Raw genomic sequence first — 22,283 nt, 5'->3', positions numbered from 1 at the left:
TGTTTATTTACGTGTCAATTTCTTTTTTACCTCTATATTTTTTATATGAAAGGGTCCATTAGCATTTGGACTTGGACCCATAATTTGTCTGTCAAAGTCTAGCTCATGAACTTAAGGGCAAATCCAGTGTATGGGGGCTGGGCTCCCAAAATTCAAATTTTGGGAGCCCAGCCCCCATACTATGGCGCCCAACTAGGGGTGGGAAAAAGATCCGGAAGACCGCTATCCGACCCATTCGACCGAGATAAAAAGTGTCCATGGATACCCGATGGTCATAACGGTCAGTGTCCGACCGGCCCGAAAGAATTGGCGGACGGTCACGGTCAAAATTCTATGTCGAAGGACCGACCGCTAACCGACCGACCAATATAGACCGTCTAAATAACCGACCGGTACGAGTGGCCGAATAGGTTGACCGACTAAACTGTCCTCATTTTTAGAAGTTGACCGTTGAATTTTATAGACATATGAATATATGATGGTCGTTGGCTATAGTCATACAGTCCTCTAGAAGACCAAACATTAGTACATGGCTTAATTATATCTTGTCAAATGATGATCAACTGTGTTTTTTTCCTTTTTATATTTATTTTTGATTTCTTGGTTAAACATCTTTATTTCTAAGTAATTTTGTTTGTGGTAATAAAAATAAAGTTCTTAATTTAAGTAAATTTTATTGGAAAATCTGGACCGAGACCGTCCGGTGTCCGACTGGCCAGGTAAAATAAACGGTCTTGGACGGTCAATGGACAAAGAATTTTTGAGAGTGACCGTCCGAGTCCGCCCGAGTAAATAGGTGGTCACCAACAGTTTATGTCCGAGTCGACCGGTTCGATGAAGTTAGAGTCCGATACCGACCGGTCCGGACCGATTCCCACCCCTACGCCCAACCCGGGAGCCCCGGGGCTGGGAGCCCCAGGCTTCGGGGCTCCCAAATGGGAGCCCGGGCTGGGGGCTCCCAACCCCAAAATGTTACCGTTGGGGTTTCCCAACGGTAACAAATGGGGTGGATCCCCTAAAATGTTTAGAGCTAGTTTTGAATTTTTTTTTTTCTCTTTTTTTTTTTTTTTTTGTGTTTATCTTTTTGAAATTATCTATCTCGGATAATATCACATTTTAATTTATAGTCGAAATCTAATAATTTATAGTCGAAATCTAAAATCAAAATTTCGCACACGTACTTCGCGCACATACATCATTTGGATTTGGGAGCCTCTGTTGGGAGGCTGACGTTGGAATTGAGACAAAATTTCGGGGCTCCCAAAATTGAGAGCCAGAACCCCACACTGGCTTTATCGGAAGTGGGATTGTCCAACCACTGCATCACAAGGTGGTGGATATTGTTTTTACTAAATAAAAAACAAGGGTTATTTCCCTAATGGCCCCCAATTTTGTAACCAGCTTCCTGCTTGGCCCCCTAAATTAGCAAAAATACCCATATGGCCTCCTTTTTTCATTATCTTTAACTGTCCGTTACTCTCACTCCTCCACCTCATTTCCTCTCTCTGCCAAGTCACCTACAATGCCACATCATCATCTTCTCCGGCTGGGGTCGCCGGCCGGAAATTTAACCGGCCGGCGACCGATGCCAGAGAAGATGATGATGTGACCGTGATAGGTGACTTGGCAGAGAGAGAAAATGAGATGGAGGAGAGAGAGTAACGAACAGTTAAAGATAACGGAAAAAGGGGGCCATATGGGTATTTTTTGCTAATTTAGGGGGCCAGACGGGAAGCTGGTCACAAAGTTGGGGGCCATTAGGGAAATAACCCAAAAAACAAAGGGGTAATTGATGGATTTAGTACTTGTGAAGTTATGAGGTCATTTGGACAAAATGGGTTTAATTATCGCGTCGTTTGACCCATTTTCCCAAAGGAATAATGTTCCTTTTGGATATCCGTTAATCAAACCCGAGAGTACGAAAGACTTTCAAGAGAGAGAAATAGAACGTAAAAGAACCAGAGGTGAAGAACTAGGGTTTCGTCTTTGGTCAAACTCGTCTACCAGGTTACCTTCTTTCCCCTTTAAAGAATTTAAAATCTATTGTATTCTCAAATTCGAGTTCCCGATTCGTCTAATTGTTGAATTTTCTTCAATAAATTTCTTTCTTCTGGAAATAATTTTTGAGCTTGATTGATCGTATTCAATTTCGTCCAATACTTCTATCAATTTCACTATGTTTCTTATTCTGTCACAAATTCCAGTCAAATGTTATATTTATTTGATAATTAGCTATCCTGATTCTTTTTATTTTCTAGTTTGTTTTGTATTTAGTAGAATTGAATTTGTAAGTAAGAAGAGATTAGATTTCTGTTTATTAGAGCTTTCTGAATTCAATCCTGATTACCATTTGGACTTGAACTGGTTCCGCTGCCCCGGTTGATTTGAACCTCTCTGATCTCCTCTAAGCTTGATTTTTTAATATTGTGATTCCAACTGATGGAGTTTAAATGAAGTGTATCTGGTTTTTTCATGAGTGTTGGTTTTGTTTCTCAAATAATTTTGCAACAACTTCAATTAAATTCCCCCATATTGGATGAGAAATAGTTGTTTTCAAATCAATGACTTAACACCAATGGCACCGACTACCGAGTCGTGTCATAATACACTCAATCAAAATCTAAGTGATCGTAGCAACCTCATAATTAATCAACTTATAGTTCTGGCTTCGTGATTTTAGTTTTACACAGAGGCTTGACTGTTCGATTGCAAATTCAGGAGATTCGCGGTTCCAACTTCCAATTTTTGTGCTGATTATCTTTTATGCAGGTTACGGATCATATGTTTCTACTTATAGCAAACCATGCTTCTTATCATTGGGAACTCTAATTTTGGGATTCTGGGATTTCATTATGGTAGCTATCCATCGATAACTAGCCCAAGCAGTAGTTATTAAAGCTAACAATGATGATCGAGTATCTCCACCTCACTCTGTCTTATCTTCCGCCAGCATGGGCGGCGATTACTGCTGGAACCCTTGTACTTATAACTCTTGCTTGTTCATTATACCTTGTATTCGAGCACCTTTCAGCGTATAAGAATCCCGAGGTTTTCCTCCAAACTCACCTTTGGTTCATATTTATGTGTGTTCGATCTTTAGTTAAATTATTCATTTTTCGCTGTTCAACACTTCTGGTTCTTGTTTATCACAGGAACAAAAGTTTTTGCTTGGAGTGGTTTTAATGGTTCCTTGCTATTCCATTGAATCGGTAAGATTTCTAATTCTTATCCATATGAAACTATGTATAAATAGTGATCAGAGAATCCAAAATAAATTGGTGATATACTTTGTGCCTCATATTTTGTTTGCTGCATAGTGCTTACTGAAATAGTATGCATGTACAGAGCTCATTCATTTTCCCTTTCGTTCGTTTTGTTAAGCACCAATATCCCATACTGATAATGATCAATCTGTGCAGTTTATATCCTTGGCGGAACCATCACTTAGTGTTGACTTCGAGATTCTACGTGATTGCTATGAGGCCTTTGCCATGTATTGTTTTGGAAGATACCTCGTTGCTTGCTTGGGTATGCCTCTCCAAAGAGCTCCAATGATTTTATCTTAAGATTCAAATTGGATTAGTTATAAATTTAGTCTATAAGCAAAAGAAGGAAACATGGAGTTGAGATTGCTGAGATGGCTGCCTCTGTCTGGTGGTTCCAAGAAATATACCATCAAAGAATTCAAGAATGTTGTAAATACTAAATAGTAGATAATGTTAAGTTAGGTCAAAACAAAAGAGTCTTGATAAAGTGGTGTCTGATATTTAAATGGCCAGAAATGCAACTTTCTGGGGTAGTTGTTAAGGTTGCGACATTCAGCCTGTTGGTACTTATAATATAAGGCTTTTAACATGTAAGCATGAAGGTGCATGAATTTATGGGAACCTTATATGCAGTGAACCAGTTACCATTACAGTTAGGTATATATATTTATACATCGGAATTTCCAGATCATAGAGTACAGTGATCACTATTTTCTATTCTCCTTACAAACCTTATGCCATTCCATAGTAAGCGGTTTTATGAAAATTTTTACTGAAAATGATAGTATAACATGGGATTACTCACCCAGGATTGGTCAGTAGATAAAGCTGTGCTGAATGGTCTTCATCTGGATAGAAAAGGCTAGTATCCTGGGACACAGTACACCATCAGCTTATCTGGGGTTAAAATTTAAGTGTGGTTCACAAGTCCTATCTCACTGTTCTCGGTAGGCACACATATTCTCGGTAGAGAATGAAGGCTGCAATTGTACTGATGAAGTGTTGATGTATGGTTTGTTATGTAAGATTACATGTATCTGATTAAATATGGCCTTGGTTGAGTTTGTTTGAGTTGTGAATCTGTTTTCTTTCAAGGTGGAGAAGAGAGGACCATCGAATTCATGAGGAGAGAAGGGCGTGCAAGTTCCAAAACACCCCTTATACAACATACTGCTGAAAAGAAGGGAGTTATCACACATCCTTTCCCGATGAAATATTTCTTGAAGCCGTGGAAATTAGGTCAATGGTTTTACCAAGTTGTGAAGTTTGGAATTGTTCAATATGTATGCCTTCCCTGAATAATTCATTTTCCTTCATCTTTATGAATTATAAAACCATGTCATGTCGCCTTTTGTGTAACCTATCTTATTTATTCCTTTTTTTCAGATGCTAATAAAGAGTTTTAGTGCTATTTTAGCAGTTATTCTAGAAGCATTTGGAGTGTATTGTGAAGGCGAGTTTAAGTTGAAATGCGGGTAAGTAAGCTTATTTTGAAAATTTGAGTTAAGAAGGTAAGTTAGCTTATGGAAAAACTATTTGTAGATCTAAGGAAGAAGTATACGTTGAATTAATCTTTCCCTGTTTGTTTTCAGTAAAATGCATTTTGAATTTATTATTGTTCTCCATTCTTTAAACTGGACTATTTTTTTCACCAAGAAGAGTATGCCTCCAATACGAGTCACCTGCAAGAAAAGAAAAGGGAAAAAGTTACTACAAAAGAAGTTAAATTTACATTTTCTGTAAAGAGCTTCCCCCAGTGCACCTATTAATGAAACTGTTTCTCATTTAATTTATGTACGTCTTTTGCAAGAAACTCTGATTGATGTTGCTTTTTCCAACTTTTGTAGGTACCCTTATATTGCAGTGGTCCTCAATTTCAGTCAGTCATGGGCGTTGTACTGTTTGGTTCAATTTTATACGGTTACGAAAGATGAACTGGCACACATAAAGCCATTGGCCAAATTTCTGATGTTTAAATCAATTGTCTTTTTGACATGGTGGCAAGGTATAGCAGTTGCCCTCCTTTATCAACTAGGCTTGTTCAAAAGTCCAATAGCTCAGGGTTTGCAATTCAAATCAAGCATTCAGGACTTCATCATTTGTATAGAGGTATTTTGTTGATATTCCCTGCAGTTAGCTACCCACTTTATTATTAATATCATTATCATGGTCTAATTATTGTTTATCATCGAGATTTTGACTGCTTAAAATTTTGTTCTTTGAAATATTCATCTGTGTTGAGCCAAACACAATCTTGAGAAGTTTAACAATACTATATGTTCTTCCAGCACAGATGGCCGTTGCTTCTGTTGTTCATCTCTATGTCTTCCCTGCCAAGCCATACGCGTTAATGGGGAATGCCTTCACTGGGACTGTTTCGGTCCTTGGTGACTATGTTTCTGCAGATTGTCCTTTAGATCCAGAAGAGGTTAGGGATAGTGAGCGACCCACAAAGCTACGACTACCCCAACCTGATGTTGACATAAAGAGTGGAATGACCCTCAGAGAAAGTGTTAAGGATGTCGTCTTCGGTGGAGGTGGATATGTAAGATCTCTTCTCCCCTACTTAATTCTTCTATAATTCTATAATGGCGTACAATCAAGCAAATGTGAAGTAATTTGGGTATTTAAGTAGTTATTCAGAAGACTGCATTAGGGAGCACAAACTTAACTCACGGGTGGTTGAACATTTGTTTCTAACGCTATGCACCCGTACACTTGGGACATCCTGACGACTCATAAAGAGACTAAAATGCGGTATGGTCTCCTTTGTAAATCAAACCGGCCTCTTGGATTTACAAGGAAGCATCTGCTTGTTTTCAGTCTTGCCCAGGAGTCACATGAACGTCCCTAGTGCCTACAATCTGGGTGTGGGGCATTGCAATGGTTGCTGTTTAATCACCAGTTAGAATAATTAGCAGAGGACCTATGTCTCCGATTCGGCAAGGCCCATATTTAGTTGAGATGTTGCTTCATTTACCTTTTATTTTCTCCATCTAATTGCAACGTATATTAGACACGAGTCACGAGAGAGAAAAATAGATCATAAAATTGTATATTTTCTTATAACACAGATCGTGAATGATGTTAAATTCACTGTAACCCAAGCGGTGGAGCCTATGGAGAAAGGTTTCACAAGGATCAACGAGAAACTACACAAGATTTCCGAGAACATAAAAAGAAACGACAAAGAGAAGAGAAGAACCAAAGACGATAGTTGCATAAGCTCATCATCACCAACAAGAAGAGTTATACGTGGAATAGACGATCCACTCTTGAATGGTAGCTTTAGTGACAGTGGTTATACAAGGCCAAAGAAACACCATCGTCGAAGATCAGGATATACAAGTGCAGAGAGTGGTGGAGAAAGCAGCGATCAAAGTTATAGTGGGTACCAAGTACGTGGAAATAGATGGGTGACCAAAGATTAGGCAACTACGTCAACCCTAGACATAAAGAGGAGAATATGGTTCAGGTGAGGCTTCATCGTCATACAATATATAATTTGATGAATGTTCAACCCACTTCGATGAAGCTCTGAGAGCTTGGCAAAGATTTCATACAAGGACCATATCTGTAAGTAAAGCGCGATGGATCATATTCTTTCTGTTAGAAGCTGTTGTGGTTTCGGTTACTCTGGATTCATGATTCTTGTGCCCCTCTTATCCATTATTGCTCGTCATAATTTATCGAATGTAATTGAGCTCCTGCTTCGGTGTTCTCATTCTTTCAGAGTATATGTAAAATGTAAGGATGGGTAGTGTTCTGCTTACTGGTGTAACTTGTTTGCTGCATAAGATGTGATGTGAAAGTGAAAAAGATGAACTGATTCTGAGACTGTTGTTGGATTGCAATTTTAGATAAAAATTCAAAAAAGGTACAATGTAGAAGATAATGTTGGTGTTATATTCTAAGATTTACAAAATAAGGTTGCCACAAAAAGGTACTCGATCTGTCAGTCTTGATCTAAGGTGCTGTTTGTTTTTTCATTTGTGTCTGAATCTGAAATTTCTGAATCTGAATTTGCTGAACTGAAATGACTGAATCTGAATATGCATGAATCTGAATACGAGTCAGATGTTTGTTTTTCAAATCTGAATTGTTAGGTCTGAATAGGTTTTTGACTTTTATATCCCTTACAAATAAAAAAATTCTATGTTTGTCCCGAAGTCTTGGTAAAATAAGGAGTATAAAAGCCCTAAAATTTTAGGGTTTTTTTTTTATGTGTTTTGATTTTGAGAGGGAGTAGATCTCCGTCTCCTACTTCTCTCCCTCACAGTCGCCAGATTTCTCTCTCTCTCTCTCTCATCGAAGACCCTCACCAGATCTCTTCTTATGGAACCAAATACTCACGCCGATTTCTCTCTCTATCTAACCGACCGATCTCTTTCTACCTAACGAAATACCTGCTCTTTGGTGGTGGTCGTGGGTGTTTGTGGTGGTCGATGGTGGCGGTCCGGTAGGATTATGGAAACTAGGGTGGTTTGCTGATAATTCCTACTGCAAATAAGTAAATGTTATGGCGGCTGGATTATGGAAACTAGGGTTTTCTTCATAGTCCATCTTATTATACCCACAACCCCCTTTCTTATCTTGTCATGTTGAACTGTATATATGTAAACTTCATCTGACTAGCAATTCTATATTGATTGTTCATTTGTTTTTTCATTGATAGATCAACTTTTTGTTTGATGGATACAGTCTTTTAACCTAAAGTTTTGCATGGGTTTTTATGTTTTAGGTTATTACTCTTTTGGTGGTGGTGGTGGTTATGATTATGGTGGTAGTGGTGGTGGTTTTGATTTTGGTGGTGGTGGTGGTTTTGATTTTGGTTGTGGTGGTTTTATCCGATGGTGGTGGTTGTTTTAGCCGGTGATGGTGCTGGTGAAATTCTTGAAAGTGGGATGGATTTTTGTAAAATCACAGGGTTAAAAATGTCATTAAATATAATTCAGATATTGGGCTTACCTTTCAGACTTGTTTTAAAGTCTGAAAATAATGGGCTTTTATTCAGCCTATTCAGACCTCTAACTCATTCAGACAAAATTTCAGATTTTACTAAATAAAAAAAACAAACATCTGAAATCTGAATTGGTCGCCAATTCAGATTTCAGATCTGAAAAAATGAAAAAACAAACAGCACCTAACTCAATTTTTCTGCATTTTGATGTTTTACCTTGAGTATTTGCTGTCACCGAAAACATCTATGATTTTGTTGCATTTTGTAAAAACTATAAAAATTTGTCAAGTATCAGATTAAAATTTTGGTGCGCAATATACGGACAATCAATTCTTTTTTACGTGGACAACATTATTGGATGCAAACACAATTAGTTACTTTTTTTTTTATGTGAGCTTCATTCTACTTCAGCCCAAAACTTTCATAGTCAAATCCAGAAAAGCCGACACTCCCTTTCTTCTTCCTTCGAATTCTCTGTCAAGTTCTTCTAAAACATTATACCTAGATTTTCTTTCAACGATTTATATCTCTAAAACAATCGAGATCTAGAGAGGAAATATTGTATGCATGATTTCACCTCTTCTCTCTCTAAAAATCTCTGTCTCTAGAAATATATGGGTGTGTATAGAGAGATGTAGATTGTATAATTAAAATATGTATTTGTGATTTGTTCAATATACAGAAGATCAAATCCATTGTTAATCAGTGAACACAATTAAAGATTTTACCATCTGATTAATTGTTGATTGAAAAGGATAAATCATATGTCCAAACCACAAAAAGACATGGAAACCAAAAAAAACATGGTAATGTATCTCATAAATACTAGAAACGAGAAATTGGCAATTTTAGTAGACATATAGTCTGATCCTAATGGAATCGGTGTTGATGTGGAGCAGGGGCGGAACTACAGCTAGGTCCGAGGGGGCCATGGCCCCCCTCGGCCTAGCCGTAGAGAGTTGCATTATATTCCTAATTTACTATGACCCTACTATTAGTATAAAGAATAAGTAACTAATACCGATAAGGTTTAATAGGCTCTTTGGTTGGACTGCCTAGCTATGACGTGAGTAATCCGGGTTCAATCCCTTGAGATGGCATAATTTTCAAATATAGTCTTAGTTTTTTAAGACTTCTTAATTTACTATGACCCTGCTATTTTTTTGATGAACGAGTCACTAATACCAATAAGGTTTAATAGGCTCTTTTTAATTTAAAAAACAATGACTGTATTTTTTTTGTTGAAAACCTTATCAAGAAATTATAATTTTCTTTTTGAGTGTGAGATATAGATCAATCATTCACATTGATTGGACAATAGAAGCAATTAGATTAAACAAAATCATAATTTTAACTCCCTCCCGAGTTTTCTTTCTAGTACCAGTTCATTTTGATTTATTGTAGCAGTTAATTTCTCATAAAAAAAAAAAATCGGTGGTACGAGTCTTATTTCAAAAAATGTATATAAAGGTCGTCTCTTGGTAACAAATGAGTCGTATTACATTGGCCCCCCTTTATCTTTAGTCCTGGTTCCGTCACTGATGTGGAGGAAGAAAAGCTTCGAATCTTGGTGGTGATGGCGGTAAGAATTTTAGAGAGAGAAAGAAAAATACAATTGTCCCCAAAAACTAATAGATTATTTTTACACCCAAAGAGGTTTGTGTCCACTTAAGAATTACGTTTGTTATTGGCAACCAAAATTTTCCTTATTTGAGTCACAAAATGTGATATTGCAAACTTTTTGTGTTTGTAATAGAGATGTCTAAAATAAGGCCAGCGCTTTGGGGAAAGCTAAATAGTTTCCGGGGTGTGAAGACTTGGTCAATTTTGTTTGACAATTTTATTTAGGGGGAAAGCAAAATAGCTTCTCCACCTCAGCTCTCTCTCTCCACCTCACTTCTCTCCCTCCACCTCAGCTTCTCTCTCCACCTCATCTTCTCTCTCTCTCTTCTCCGATAGGTCGCCGGCCGGAAAATTTTCCGGCCGGCGACCATGAAAAAAAAAAAAAAAATTTCTCTCATCTCTCTCTCTCTAAACTCCGACTTCAACAGACCGGAACTCCGGCGAAGGGAAACCCCCTTCGCCGGAGTTTAGAGAGAGAGATGTGAGAGAAAAAAAAAATTTCATGGTCGCCGGCCGGAAAATTTTCCGGCCGGCGACCTATCGGAGAAGAGAGAGAGAAGATGAGGTGGAGGGAGGTGAGGTGAGGTGGAGGGAGGTGAGGGGGAGAGTTTTTTATTTTGAATCATATTCCCCATAAAATATGTTTCCCCGGAAACTTTTCAAAATTTTTTATATTCCCTTTAAAATTTCAAATCCCGGAAACTATTTATGGTGTGTTTGGTTGCAGGATTCCTAAGTAGGATTCCTATCAAAAGTGGAATTTGGTAGGAATCATGAATCCTTGGTCTGTTTGGCTACCAAGAATCCTAGGACTCTTGAATCCTAAGGATTCCTAATTCCAAAATTTGTATTGGACTAAAATCTCACCCTACCCCCTAGGATTTGCTAGGATTTTGGATTAATAAACCTAAATTTCAAACTTAAAATCAACAAAAATTTATTTCCCTTTACAAAATAATTATTTAAAAATCATTATTATTTCAAAAATCATTATTCTTTTCAAAAATTATTATTATTTTCAAAAATCATTATTTTTTTCAAAAATCATTTTTCTTTCAAAAATCACTATAATGATATTTGAAAAATAATTATTTTGTAGAAATTATTTTTTAAAAATAATGATTTTTGAAAAAATCAATGATTTTGAAAAAAATAATGATTTTCGAAAAAATAATGATTTTGAAAAAATAATAATTTTCGAAAAAATAATGATTTTGAAAAAAATAATGATTTTGAAAAAATAATAATTTTCGAAAAAATAATGATTTTGAAAAAAAATAATATTTTTGAAATAATTATTTTGTAGAAAGAATTAACTATTTTTGAAATTTTCGTGAAAAAAAAAGGTTTCATGAAATTTCAGTTACCAAGAGACAATATTTGGATGAGATTTTGTTTTTGGGATATTATTCATGAATTTGAAGGATATTATTTTAATTAGAATCTTATTTTGTAAGAATCCAAATATAATAGACAAACAAACCAAAGGATTTTAAATGAAGGAATCAAGAATCCTAGAATTCTTATTGGTTACCAAACAAACCAAAAGAAACCATTTGGATTCATGAATCCGTGGAATCATGAATCCCAAGGACTCATGAATCCGTGGATTCATGAATCCTGCAACCAAACGCACCATTAGCTTTCCCCAAAGCGCTGGCCTAAAATAATGCTATTTTATGTACATGTTACTCCTAAATAGTTAGAAAATAAAGTTACCTTTTTTTTATGAAAGAAATAAGTTATTTTGGTAAGGTGAAATATCTTACTTCACTTGGAGCTAAAATTTGAATTTCGTTTAATTTTTTTTTTCTTTTTTCCTTTTACTAAAATTATAGGAGTTCAACCTATATAGGAATTTTACTCTACGGAATTAAACCTTTATTACACTTTCACGACCACAACAATCACCTCACTTACACCACCACGAAAACGTTACCTGGCACCCACTTAGTTCCACCACCACCATTCCCGTGGCTCCACCACCATCATGTCTGCACTAACACACCTCAGCCACCACATCATCCACACCACCATCACCATGGCCATTCCTCCACCAATCACCACCACATCCACCATCATACTTTTAGTAACACACCTCAACCGCCACCACACGTCCACTATACTTTAACCAAATCAATCGTACCTCTAGCTCCCACCTCATCACTACCACCTCCACCGCAATACCCCAATCACATCTCAGCCACCACATTCACCACTATCATCACCACGACTCGAACACCATACAACTACCACCACCACCAATATCACCACGGATGATTAAAAATGGCTTTTAATTTATATGCATACAAAACTCTAAAAAGAGAACAAGATAACTTAATTTTCCGCAACTTATTATAAACTTACGCAAAACCAACAACTTTTATTTCCTAACCAACTCTTTTTGTCCCTCTTAATGAATCTCTTAAAAAATTTAACTCGTCATATGAAACCCATCTTCTCAAAAAAAACCGTAACAACATACTCTGGCCCGTCAAGTTCCAGCATAATCCGAGTAGAGATGTACACAGACGGCAGAATTTTGATAGAGGTTCTTTTTTGAGATCACACAACTATAGAGTCATTAGACATTATATCTCAAGCAAAGCAGTTCAAATGATATTTCTTACTAAAACATTTAACAACAACAAACCCATATCATCCCCATTTCAAATGATATCTACTAAACCTACAAGCACAAACCTATCAAAATTCCAAGAAAAAGCAATGAGAAATTGACTCAAATACAAATTCAATCCCATCATACCCAAAGAAAAGACTATGTATATGAAATTCAGATCTGACGAGCTCGTCGAGTCCCAACTCTGCTTCGTTCACCATCATTAACAGATTTATCCGAGTTAGTAACCAAAAGCGGCTTCTTGTTTTCTTTCGTGCTGCTTCTCAAAGAGTATCTTGTATTTTCAGACCTAGTAACTGTAAAATTATCCGGAACTGATTTTCTTAAACTCTCTAAGTTTTTAGAAACCCTAGTTTTCTTCACAGATTGAACATTAACACCAAGACTATTATAAACAGTTTTTTTCTCTTTCTCTATTTCACATTTCCTTTTCTTCAATCTATCATTTCTTCTAGCAGAGTATTCATCATAAAATTTTCCTCTCTCAAATGGAGTTACACTAGAACAATTACCAAAATTAGGGTTACCCATATCATAATTTTCCCTAATTTCATCTTTTATCATCTTTTCCAAAGCTTGGAATTCGCATGAAAGTGAATGAAATTCTGGTCGGAGTTCTGGTTCTTGAAGACTGATAGATCGCTTTGAGACTTGGGTTTTGATCGAAGTAACTGAATTTGCCATAAAAGTAAATTTAAGAAACTAAATTGACAATAAATTAAAGATTGATTTTGAAAATGAAAATGAAAGAAAAGAACAAGCTGAAATGGGAATTTAGGGTTTCTGTTTAGGATATTTACCTGGGGAAGTATGGATAGTCTTGGAGCGCAAGATAGAGCGAGAACTGAGTCGACTCACGGATTCAGCAAGTGGGGGTTTTCGATCAGATGGTGATTTCATCTTCGGCATTCTCTCTCTCTAATTGAGTTTGTGGAGTTTCTTTCTCTAGAGTTCTAAATTGAAATGGGGTTTAGAGAATGGGCAGAGTTGAATGTATAAAGAAGAGAGGAGCGTCTGCAACGGTCATAATTTAATCCGACGGCTGAGAATGGGATGATTCTTCAAAATTATTTTGGTTCAGAAGATATATTTTAAATGCCAAAGGACAAAACATGCTCTAGGGTTTGCCAACTAAAGTTGGCTCCTACTGGAGCCCGTTAGTTATTTTTTTTTTGTTGAAGATGAGCCCATTAGTTATTGGCTCCCTACAATAACGACTCCATAATTTCACTTCCAACTTTGCCCATTTGACATTTCCAAGTTTCTCTCACCAATTAACTTGTTTCTAACTAATTCATTTCTATTTAAAAATAATGTGTTCTGGAAAAATAAGAAAAGTTTTCGAAGCAATAAGTTTTGGGTGTAGAAAATTTTTTTTGTTTCCTCTGACATCACCCTTAATTATTTGGGGAGCCAATGACAAAACTCTTGACAAAATTTTTTGACTTAAAGACTCACTTTCACTAAAAGACAGTTTTTTCAAAGTTTAACTTTAATCTTGGCTGTTCTTTTACCCGTGCGACTCATCAAGTCAAGGATTTTGTCAAAAATCTGTTGTTCACTTAACATTTTCTTAATTATTTTTCAATTTTTTTTATTCTTTCTTCTTCCCCTTTCACCTCCACTAGAACTCCGGTAACCTCTACCATATTCCGATGACCTCCACCATTAATGTCGTCGATCACCAATTCATCATCACTAAATCCGGTTGGCTCTTCTCTCTCTTTTCTTTTCTCTCTCTCTCTATCCTCTTTCCCTCTCTCCTCTTATCTTTTCTCCCTCTCTCATATTCTCACTAAGTTCTAGAGAATTTAGACAGAGAAAGAGAGAGAAGAAAAGAGGGGAGAGGAAAAGAAGAGAGGGAAAAGAGAGGGAAAGAGAGGAGAGAGAAAAGAGAGGAGAGTGAGGAGAAGATAGAGAAAGACGTCGGCGGCCAGCGATTTTATGCCGACGACTTGAGGGGTATGTTTGGTGTGTGTTTTTTGGGTTTTCAACTTTTTTCAAAAGAAACTTTTCTTTTTTTCCCCAAGGCACCCATCCCCCGCACCCCACCATCTTCAACATATTTACTCTTATCTTCAATTTCATACAGGTCAGGCCTTGGACCTAGGCAACCCATGCGAGGCTATACCTCCAAATTTAGGAGGCCCACAATTTATATAAGATTATTATAATGATTATATATAGATTGTATTATTATACATATCAAGTTTGTTTGAGCAGTAGAGTTAGTAAAGTAGTTGGTTAGAGAATCTAAAGCCTAAGGCTCGACTCTTGTGAATAATATTATTTTTTAGATAATCTTTTTTCTTTAAAAGAGACACTAAAAGAGCAAATATAGACATCAAATAACAAAGCCTGTCCTTATTCTGATTTCAAACATTACTAATATGTGGTTTAACGAAACCAAATGAAGTTAAAAGTGTTTTTCTTTTTTAGATTGGACTCCAAGATTCATTACATTTCAATGGCATTGACACATCATGAATATAATATGCAACACATCAAGTATTTGGATTAAGACATTTTGGCCCCTAAATGCCATACGGATACTCTTAGGGTCATCCTAGGGGGCCCAGAAGCCCATACTTCAACCTCTACTTTAGAATATACCTTCTTCTTCAATGGCTAAGATTACACCTCAGAAACTTATCTCGAACGCTTGTGATTACATCTCCCAAACATATCTCCAAGGGTTGAGATTTTACCTTCTCTTACAAATTTAATTAACTGTTTATGACCATCGGACACGGGTTATAGCCTCATATTGTAATAATTCTATTATAATTATAAATAGAGCTTCTAAACCCAACTCAATGGACGATAAATCTACTCTTTGCGTTCAAAAAAAGAAGTACTCTACATATAGTAACATCATATTATTCGTAAATGTGGGTGTTTTGGGAAAATGATGAGTCATGAAAATGCCTCATTTCAATCTCTTAATTGGAGCTAGTTAGTCCATATCGAGCCGTTACTCTTATGAACTGCTTGATTTTCTTTCTCAGGTGTATTTTACGGAGTTTAGTGTGAAAAACAGGCGAAATCGGGAGAAATTGATGTTAGGGGCATTTTGATCATTTGGTGACAAAGGTAGCATGGTAAGTTTGGATAATGTTGATGCTCGGATGAGAAGAGGGGTCCATGACGAGTCCGTGGACGAAAACGGAAGTCGAATCGGAATCCGGACGAGCGAATTAGGCAAGGTCAAAGTTGAAGTCAAAGTTAGTTGACCAAATGAGTCAGTAACACATGGCACGCAGGAGAAAAGTAGATCAGACGGTCCAGATCAGTTGTGGGCTACGTTCAGTCAGTAAAGGACGGGTCACGAGATTGTTTAGGTTGTCCGCTAAAATAGTCCCGGACGTAAGTTAATACGGTATTTCCACCAGGATCCGATGGCCACCATAATTCAGCATTACGTGGCTCCATGTGAACGTGCACTACACCATTTTGTTGGCTACCCGCGAAGCACAGAATCATCCATCCCCTAACAGTACGTGAAATGCCTTCCCTCTATCCTCTCCTCCTATTTCTCAAATCTCTTATCAAATTCAAATCAAAAACAGAAAATTTAGAGAGAGAAACCGAGAGAGAGATTGAGGAGATTTAAACATAAGCCTAGAGATAGAGCAAGAGAGGTTCGATTCGATTCGATTATTGAGGAGAACAGTCACGGTTAAGAACCGAAACAAGATGAAAGAGAGAGACCCGAGCAGAGAGAGAGATAGAGCTGGAAATCGGGAAGCCGAGATTGGAGGAAGATGAAACTGAATTGAGAGTCGGTTAGAGGAGATATTCGACTTGTCTTCACGTCTATAAAAACAAAAAGAAGAAGCAGAGAGAAGGGAGGATGATTTTAGAGAAAAGAACAGAGGAGAGAGAGATATAACCGAGAGCTCATCATTTTTGAGTTTTCTTAATTTCTGATTTTTGCTTCTCTTTTTGTAATCTTAGTTTCTTAGTGAGAGAGAGAGAGATTACAGAGGAAGAGAGAAAGTTAGAGAGAGAGACAGAGAGATATTGTAGAGAGAGAGACTCGGTTGTAATGAACGATTACTTTTATTTTGTTTTCGATTTTCCTTTTATATTCTGTTTTCTTGGTGAGAGAGAGATAGAATAGATAAAGATAAAGAGATTACAGAGAGTTATAAGTAGAAAGTAAGAAAGAAACAGGAGGTTAGAGAGAGAAAGAAAGTTGAAGAAGATGAGAAAATAATTTTCTCAGAGAGGAAAATATTTCCGGGAAGACGAGAAAATCGTTTTCCCTAGGGGTGCGTTTGGCAGAATTCTCAGAAAATCAGAAGGAAATCACTTCCTTAGACTCTGTTTGGTGGGAAAATCGCAGAAAAGTTAAGTTTCTTTCTTCTTTTTCTTATACTAATTCAAATATTTATCGTTTCTAGCATGAGTAGCTAAATCTTTTCTATCTAGGGTTTTAGATGAAGTCATAATAATTATTTTCTCGATAAATTTATTAAAGTTTTTACTATTTTAACGATAAAATCTTTCGGGTTTTTAGACCGTTCATGGACTAAAACCTGAGTTATATAAAGAACTCTCTAATTAGATCAAAATTAAATTGTCGTTGGAATTGTTAGGAAGACGGATTCGAAAACCTAGGTTCCCTTTTTCTGAATACCGACTTATTTATTTATTTATTTTTGAGTTTTATATTTTATTTTTATTTTACCTCCATTAAACCATTTTTAAATCTCAATAGTTTTAAGGTTAGAATTTAGTTTGACTTAGTCTCTGAGGAACGAACCGGTCTTACCGGAACTATTACTTGACGCCCGTATACTTGCGGGTGGAGACCTTTTAGGCCCATCAGAAAACAAGAAAAGTTTCCGGAAAAAATCTGGAAAATCCGAAAAGCACGAACCAAACACACCCTCAAGTCGCCGGCATAAAGGTGACGTATTTCTCTCTCCTCTCCCTTCTCTCTTCTCTCTCCTCTCTTTCTCTGTTTCCTTTTTCCCTCTCTTCTCTTTTCGTTTCTCTCTTTATTTTTTTTTAGAGAGAATGAGAGAGGGAAAAAATATAGAGGGAAAGAGGGGAGAAAAACAGAGAGAGCAGAGAGAAGAAAAGAGGATTCGTTGGTGGTGATCGTCGATATTATGGTGGAGGTCGCTGGAGTATGGTAGAGGTGGTCGGAGTTCTAGTGGAGGACAGAAAGGAAAAATAAAGATTAAAAAACTGAAAAATAATTACAGTGACGTTTGGAGGAAACAAAATAGTTTGTTTCCGTTCAAAACTTATCGCTCCGAAAACTTTTCTTATTTCCTCACAATACAAAACCAAAAAAATCTCAACTTCAAAATGGGTGCCTAGAGACAAAAAGGGCCGAAAAGGTGGGCCAACTAGAGAATGACGAGCCTATATCAAGAAAGGAATCTGTAATTGCGTGAATCCAAAGCTCACGATCTTTCTATCCAACGGTTTACAATACTCAATAATAATAGATCTTGACAGTACCGGTATTAATTCTGGTTTACCTACCTACACTTTTAATTTTAGTACAACTAATACACCTTTATTTGATTGGTCGACCGATTCTAATAAGTCAACCCTAATTACCAACAGCGCATAACATTCTCTCTAATTTTTCATGATTGATCGTCAATCCTGTTAGAAGGGAAAAATTTATTGAAATCAAATCGATCTAATGGCAAGAAGAAGTTTACCGATCTTGAAACAAATTCTTCAAAGATCATCATCAATATGTGGATCAAGTCTCAATTCAAAGAGATCGGTAACTTATATGCCTCGTCCAGGAGATGGTGCACCTAGAGCTGTAACCCTAATTACAGGAGATGGAATTGGTCCTCTTGTAACTGGAGCAGTCGAACAGGTAATGGAAGTTATGCACGCACCTGTTTATTTTGAGAAATTTGAAGTTCATGGTGATATGAAAGAAGTACCAGAAGATGTAATGAAATCAATTAAGAAGAATAAAGTTTGTTTAAAAGGTGGATTGGCTACTCCTGTTGGTGGTGGTGTTAGTTCTTTGAATGTTCAAATGAGGAAAGAACTTGATTTGTTTGCTTCTTTGGTTAATTGTTGTAATCTTCCTGGATTACCTACCAGGCATGAGAATGTCGATATCGTTGTTATTCGTGAGAATACAGAGGGAGAGTACTCTGGATTGGAACATGAGGTTGTTCCTGGTGTTGTTGAGAGTCTAAAGGTACCATTTTTCTTATATACAATTTCATGTTTGTGTTAGTTAATTGAGTATTTTTTAGGGTAAATGATCAAATTAGTAGCATGTCATTGTTAGACTTGCTATTTTATTCATTATATTGAAATCACATTCTCTAAAAATCATGGCGGGGTGTAGGACTAGGCGAGTGTAATTTCATATAGGGGATTTGGCTATAATTGCGATAACTGCAGAGGCTTGGGTGGGCTCGCGGAGTCTTTTCTGGAAAGAAGTCTCTGTACCCGTTACCCTTGGGCTTGGGTGGCAACAATAGAGGACAATATCGATAACTGCAGAGGCTTGGTTAGTTACCGTGTCTGTGTGAGAGAGAGAAAGTTTAGTAAATAATATTGTGGGTCTAACATGAAGTAGCTATCGGGAACTCTACCAGACATTGTGCATTATCTATCATACATCAAGTACCACTATCTACTTTCGATTGAGAAAAATAAAGTACAACCATGGTTCATTGGCTTCCATTATTCTGAATGAGGATTTGAAATTGTAGTTTTATTCGAGCTTGCTTGAGGCCCATAATAAGCAATCTGTGTTGTTCTTTAGTATGAACTTAAGAATCAAGATAACTTTCTAAGGAACAAAAGTTGATGTTTGTTTCTTTTCGGCTTCGAGATTATATTTGTGATATGTAGCGGAAGCACATGCAGATTGTGTGGAGAGTAGACACAAAAACTGGCATGTATATACTTCATATAAATAAGTGGAAAAATGCTTAGGAGAAAGCATATATACTGGCTGGTTTTAACTGCCTAAACTTGCTATGACTTGTTGGGCCAATTTTTTTTTCTTGCTGTATGGAACTTTAGGATTGGCACCTTACTAAATCGGTTTTGTCACTTCTTTTGATGTCGAGGCTGTCATGGTGTATGTAGATACTTACTAAAACTCGATAAACAAGTTGACAATGCATCAATTTATGTCTTTAGGTACAGATAATATTCTTTTACAGAGATTTTAATGTTTAAACATAGAAAATTTAACTAAAGTTTCAAATTCTATTTACTTACATATGATTTGGTAGGTGATAACAAAGTTCTGTTCAGAGCGTATTGCACAATATGCCTTCGAGTATGCTTACCTAAACAACAGAAAGAAAGTAACAGCGGTGCACAAGGCTAACATTATGAAGCTTGCTGATGGGTTGTTTTTAGAATCATGCCGAGAGGTTGCGACAAAATATCCAGGAATAAAATATAATGAAATTATTGTCGACAATTGCTGTATGCAACTTGTCTCAAGGCCCGAGCAATTTGATGTCATGGTATGTTAATGATCCACATTTTTGTTCCTTTTCTGAAGTAGATCTATAAAGGTCTTTTTTACTGCAGATTTCTCTTTACTTGTTGACATATATTTGAATTTTTATTTTCCTTTCTTCCCGCATAAGAATACCTCTGACATTGTATAGTCCAATAAGGTATTGATATTCCGGTCTAGACAACTATTGGAAAGTTTATCCGGAGGGTATAATCTGCAAAGGATGTAAATCAAAACCCTAGTAATTTACTCACCAACATATTAATTAATCCAGAAGAGTCAAGCATGTAGTTTATAGTCTGTTCTCTGATGCTTGGTGATCTCCATAAATAAACTGCTTCTCCAGATTTTTTTTTTCCATCATAGATGCATCTGGAACTAGCTATGTAGTTGTTACCTGTAAGAAGATATAGAGGAAAGGGTGGGGTTATCCTTGTTATATATCGAACTATGACCTTTTAGCGGAAGAATTTATGTGGGTCAAATTTAAAACAGAATCATTAGTTTCATACGTTTCTTTCTTTTACATATTTGTCTCTGGAGCATGTATTCTGCTAAAACTCTTTATATTCATGTTATGAAACAGTCCACGTTGCAATTGAAGTTATATTATTACTAGATTCAATGTTACTTGTATAATTCCATATAGAAAGGTATATACGTGTACATGAATTTGGTTCAACCGTTCAAGTAACATTCGTGATACATAACACTCATGCTCATCTGAGTCACTATCATATTTTTCAGGTCACACCAAATCTCTACGGAAATCTAGTGGCAAACACCGCAGCTGGTATTGCTGGAGGCACTGGTGTCATGCCAGGAGGTACAACCCTTTCTCTTTTTTCATTTTCTATTTTGTTTCCTTCAGTCCTCTTAAAGTCTCAACCCCGTTAGACTGGAGATATGTTTTCATGTATATTCTTATGTTTGTTCATACCTACATTCATGCATACATGGGAAGATGTGTTACCTGTCCCAAAACCATATTGTCCTTGATTCAAGCACCACCCAAGTAGCTTAGCTCAACATGGTAGAAGGTTATGCTAACACCAGAGCGCTTTTGATTTTGGATTCATGTGAGCACCCCAAGGTAGTGGCCACTTCACTAGGAAGAGCTTAGATTCTGTTCAAATCCACAAATTACAGAGACCTCGACTCCGGAATTAAAGGATTCAAGGGTTCCTATATGCAATTCTCGAGACTCCAGAATGAAAGGGCTCAAGAGTTCATATATGCAATTCTGGGGTGCCTATAGAACTTCCCCTAGGTTTTTGCATGGCATGAGCCTCTTAGACCACCACCGTAAGCTTCTGCACTTGGTGAGTGTATCTAAAATTTCCCGACCAATATAGGTACGGAACTCCCCCAAAACACCAAGGGTAATGTACTAATGTGTAACACAAGGTGTGCTGTCTAGGTCAGAAAGGTACTCCGAAGTCCTAAGCAATGTGGGACTAAGTGCCTCACATTTCTATTCTTCTACCTCTGAAACTCTTACATTTTATCAATCACTTTGGAAATAAATCTATGTACGTGTATTAATCAAATCAAACACAAATGCAGGAAATGTGGGTGCAGATCATGCAGTTTTTGAGCAAGGTGCTTCAGCAGGGAATGTTGGGAACGATAAGCTGGTTGAACAGCAGAAAGCAAACCCAGTAGCTCTCCTGCTATCTTCTGCAATGATGCTTAGACATCTTCAATTCCCTTCATTTGCTGATCGATTAGAGACTTCTGTAAAGCAAGTAATCTTAGAAGGAAAATATCGAACCAAAGATCTCGGTGGACATAGCACCACACAAGAAGTTGTCGATGCTGTTATAGCTAATCTTGATTAATCACTTGATATTAGCTAGCTAGAACTACTACCTAGCTGCTTAATAAATTGGATTACCATTCATGATTGTTGGTCCTGTGTGAAGAGGGTATTTTTTTTTTCAGAACTTGAATTCTTTTTTTCTCACAACAGTGCCGTTTGTATTTTGTTTATTTACCTACATCAAGTGTATAAACTATATCAAAATCATTTTTACAGTAATAATAAAAGCGTATCTGTGGTGGGTAATTTGTTCTCTACCTATATATTCTACGTCACCATAGAGTGGTTGATCGGTAAAACTAAAATTACTAGTCAGCTGTGGGTAAGCTCTCAAATTGGAAGACTTCTCCTCTTGCACCCACTAGTCTTGCCTCTTCATCATTCTCATCTCTCATCAAGTTATTCAAAGATTTCACTACCTTCGTTTGGTTGGGAAGATTGAACAATTGTACCAACAATGGTATGTTGTGTTGCTCGCAATTTATGGTGGT

General features: G+C 36.8%; 3 protein-coding genes across 3 annotated transcripts; 2 read left to right on the top strand and 1 right to left on the bottom strand.

Annotated features, from left to right (window-relative positions):
• The first annotated feature begins 1,329 nt into the window (after positions 1–1,329).
• On the top strand, positions 1,330–7,161 carry LAZ1 (organic solute transporter ostalpha protein (DUF300)). Its single transcript, XM_086639863.1, has 10 exons — positions 1,330–1,366; positions 1,784–2,007; positions 2,770–3,048; positions 3,153–3,209; positions 3,420–3,528; positions 4,362–4,549; positions 4,653–4,741; positions 5,114–5,375; positions 5,560–5,811; positions 6,341–7,161. Exons 3-10 carry the CDS (start codon positions 2,905–2,907, stop codon positions 6,695–6,697), a joined length of 1,458 nt encoding a protein of 485 aa, XP_086495989.1. The 5' UTR covers positions 1,330–1,366; positions 1,784–2,007; positions 2,770–2,904; the 3' UTR covers positions 6,698–7,161.
• A 5,284-nt stretch (positions 7,162–12,445) lies between these two features.
• On the bottom strand, positions 12,446–13,463 carry LOC147538785 (uncharacterized). Its single transcript, XM_086641375.1, has 2 exons — positions 13,291–13,463; positions 12,446–13,161 (listed from the first exon to the last, which is right to left on the bottom strand). The coding sequence occupies exons 1-2, from the start codon at positions 13,397–13,399 to the stop codon at positions 12,644–12,646; spliced, it is 627 nt and encodes a 208-aa protein (XP_086497501.1). The 5' UTR covers positions 13,400–13,463; the 3' UTR covers positions 12,446–12,643.
• A 4,419-nt stretch (positions 13,464–17,882) lies between these two features.
• LOC147538784 (isocitrate dehydrogenase [NAD] regulatory subunit 1, mitochondrial-like) lies at positions 17,883–22,038 on the top strand. The gene is made up of 4 exons (XM_086641819.1): positions 17,883–18,680; positions 19,735–19,974; positions 20,718–20,796; positions 21,537–22,038. Exons 1-4 carry the CDS (start codon positions 18,159–18,161, stop codon positions 21,809–21,811), a joined length of 1,116 nt encoding a protein of 371 aa, XP_086497945.1. The 5' UTR covers positions 17,883–18,158; the 3' UTR covers positions 21,812–22,038.
• Positions 22,039–22,283: the final 245 nt, after the last annotated feature.

This window comes from Eschscholzia californica, unplaced genomic scaffold, assembly GCF_041429995.1.
Source record: "Eschscholzia californica isolate CP2 unplaced genomic scaffold, dmEscCali1.0.p SCAF_5, whole genome shotgun sequence".
NCBI classification, from domain to species: domain Eukaryota; kingdom Viridiplantae; phylum Streptophyta; class Magnoliopsida; order Ranunculales; family Papaveraceae; genus Eschscholzia; species Eschscholzia californica.
This window is presented reverse-complemented; position numbering and strand designations above follow the sequence as displayed.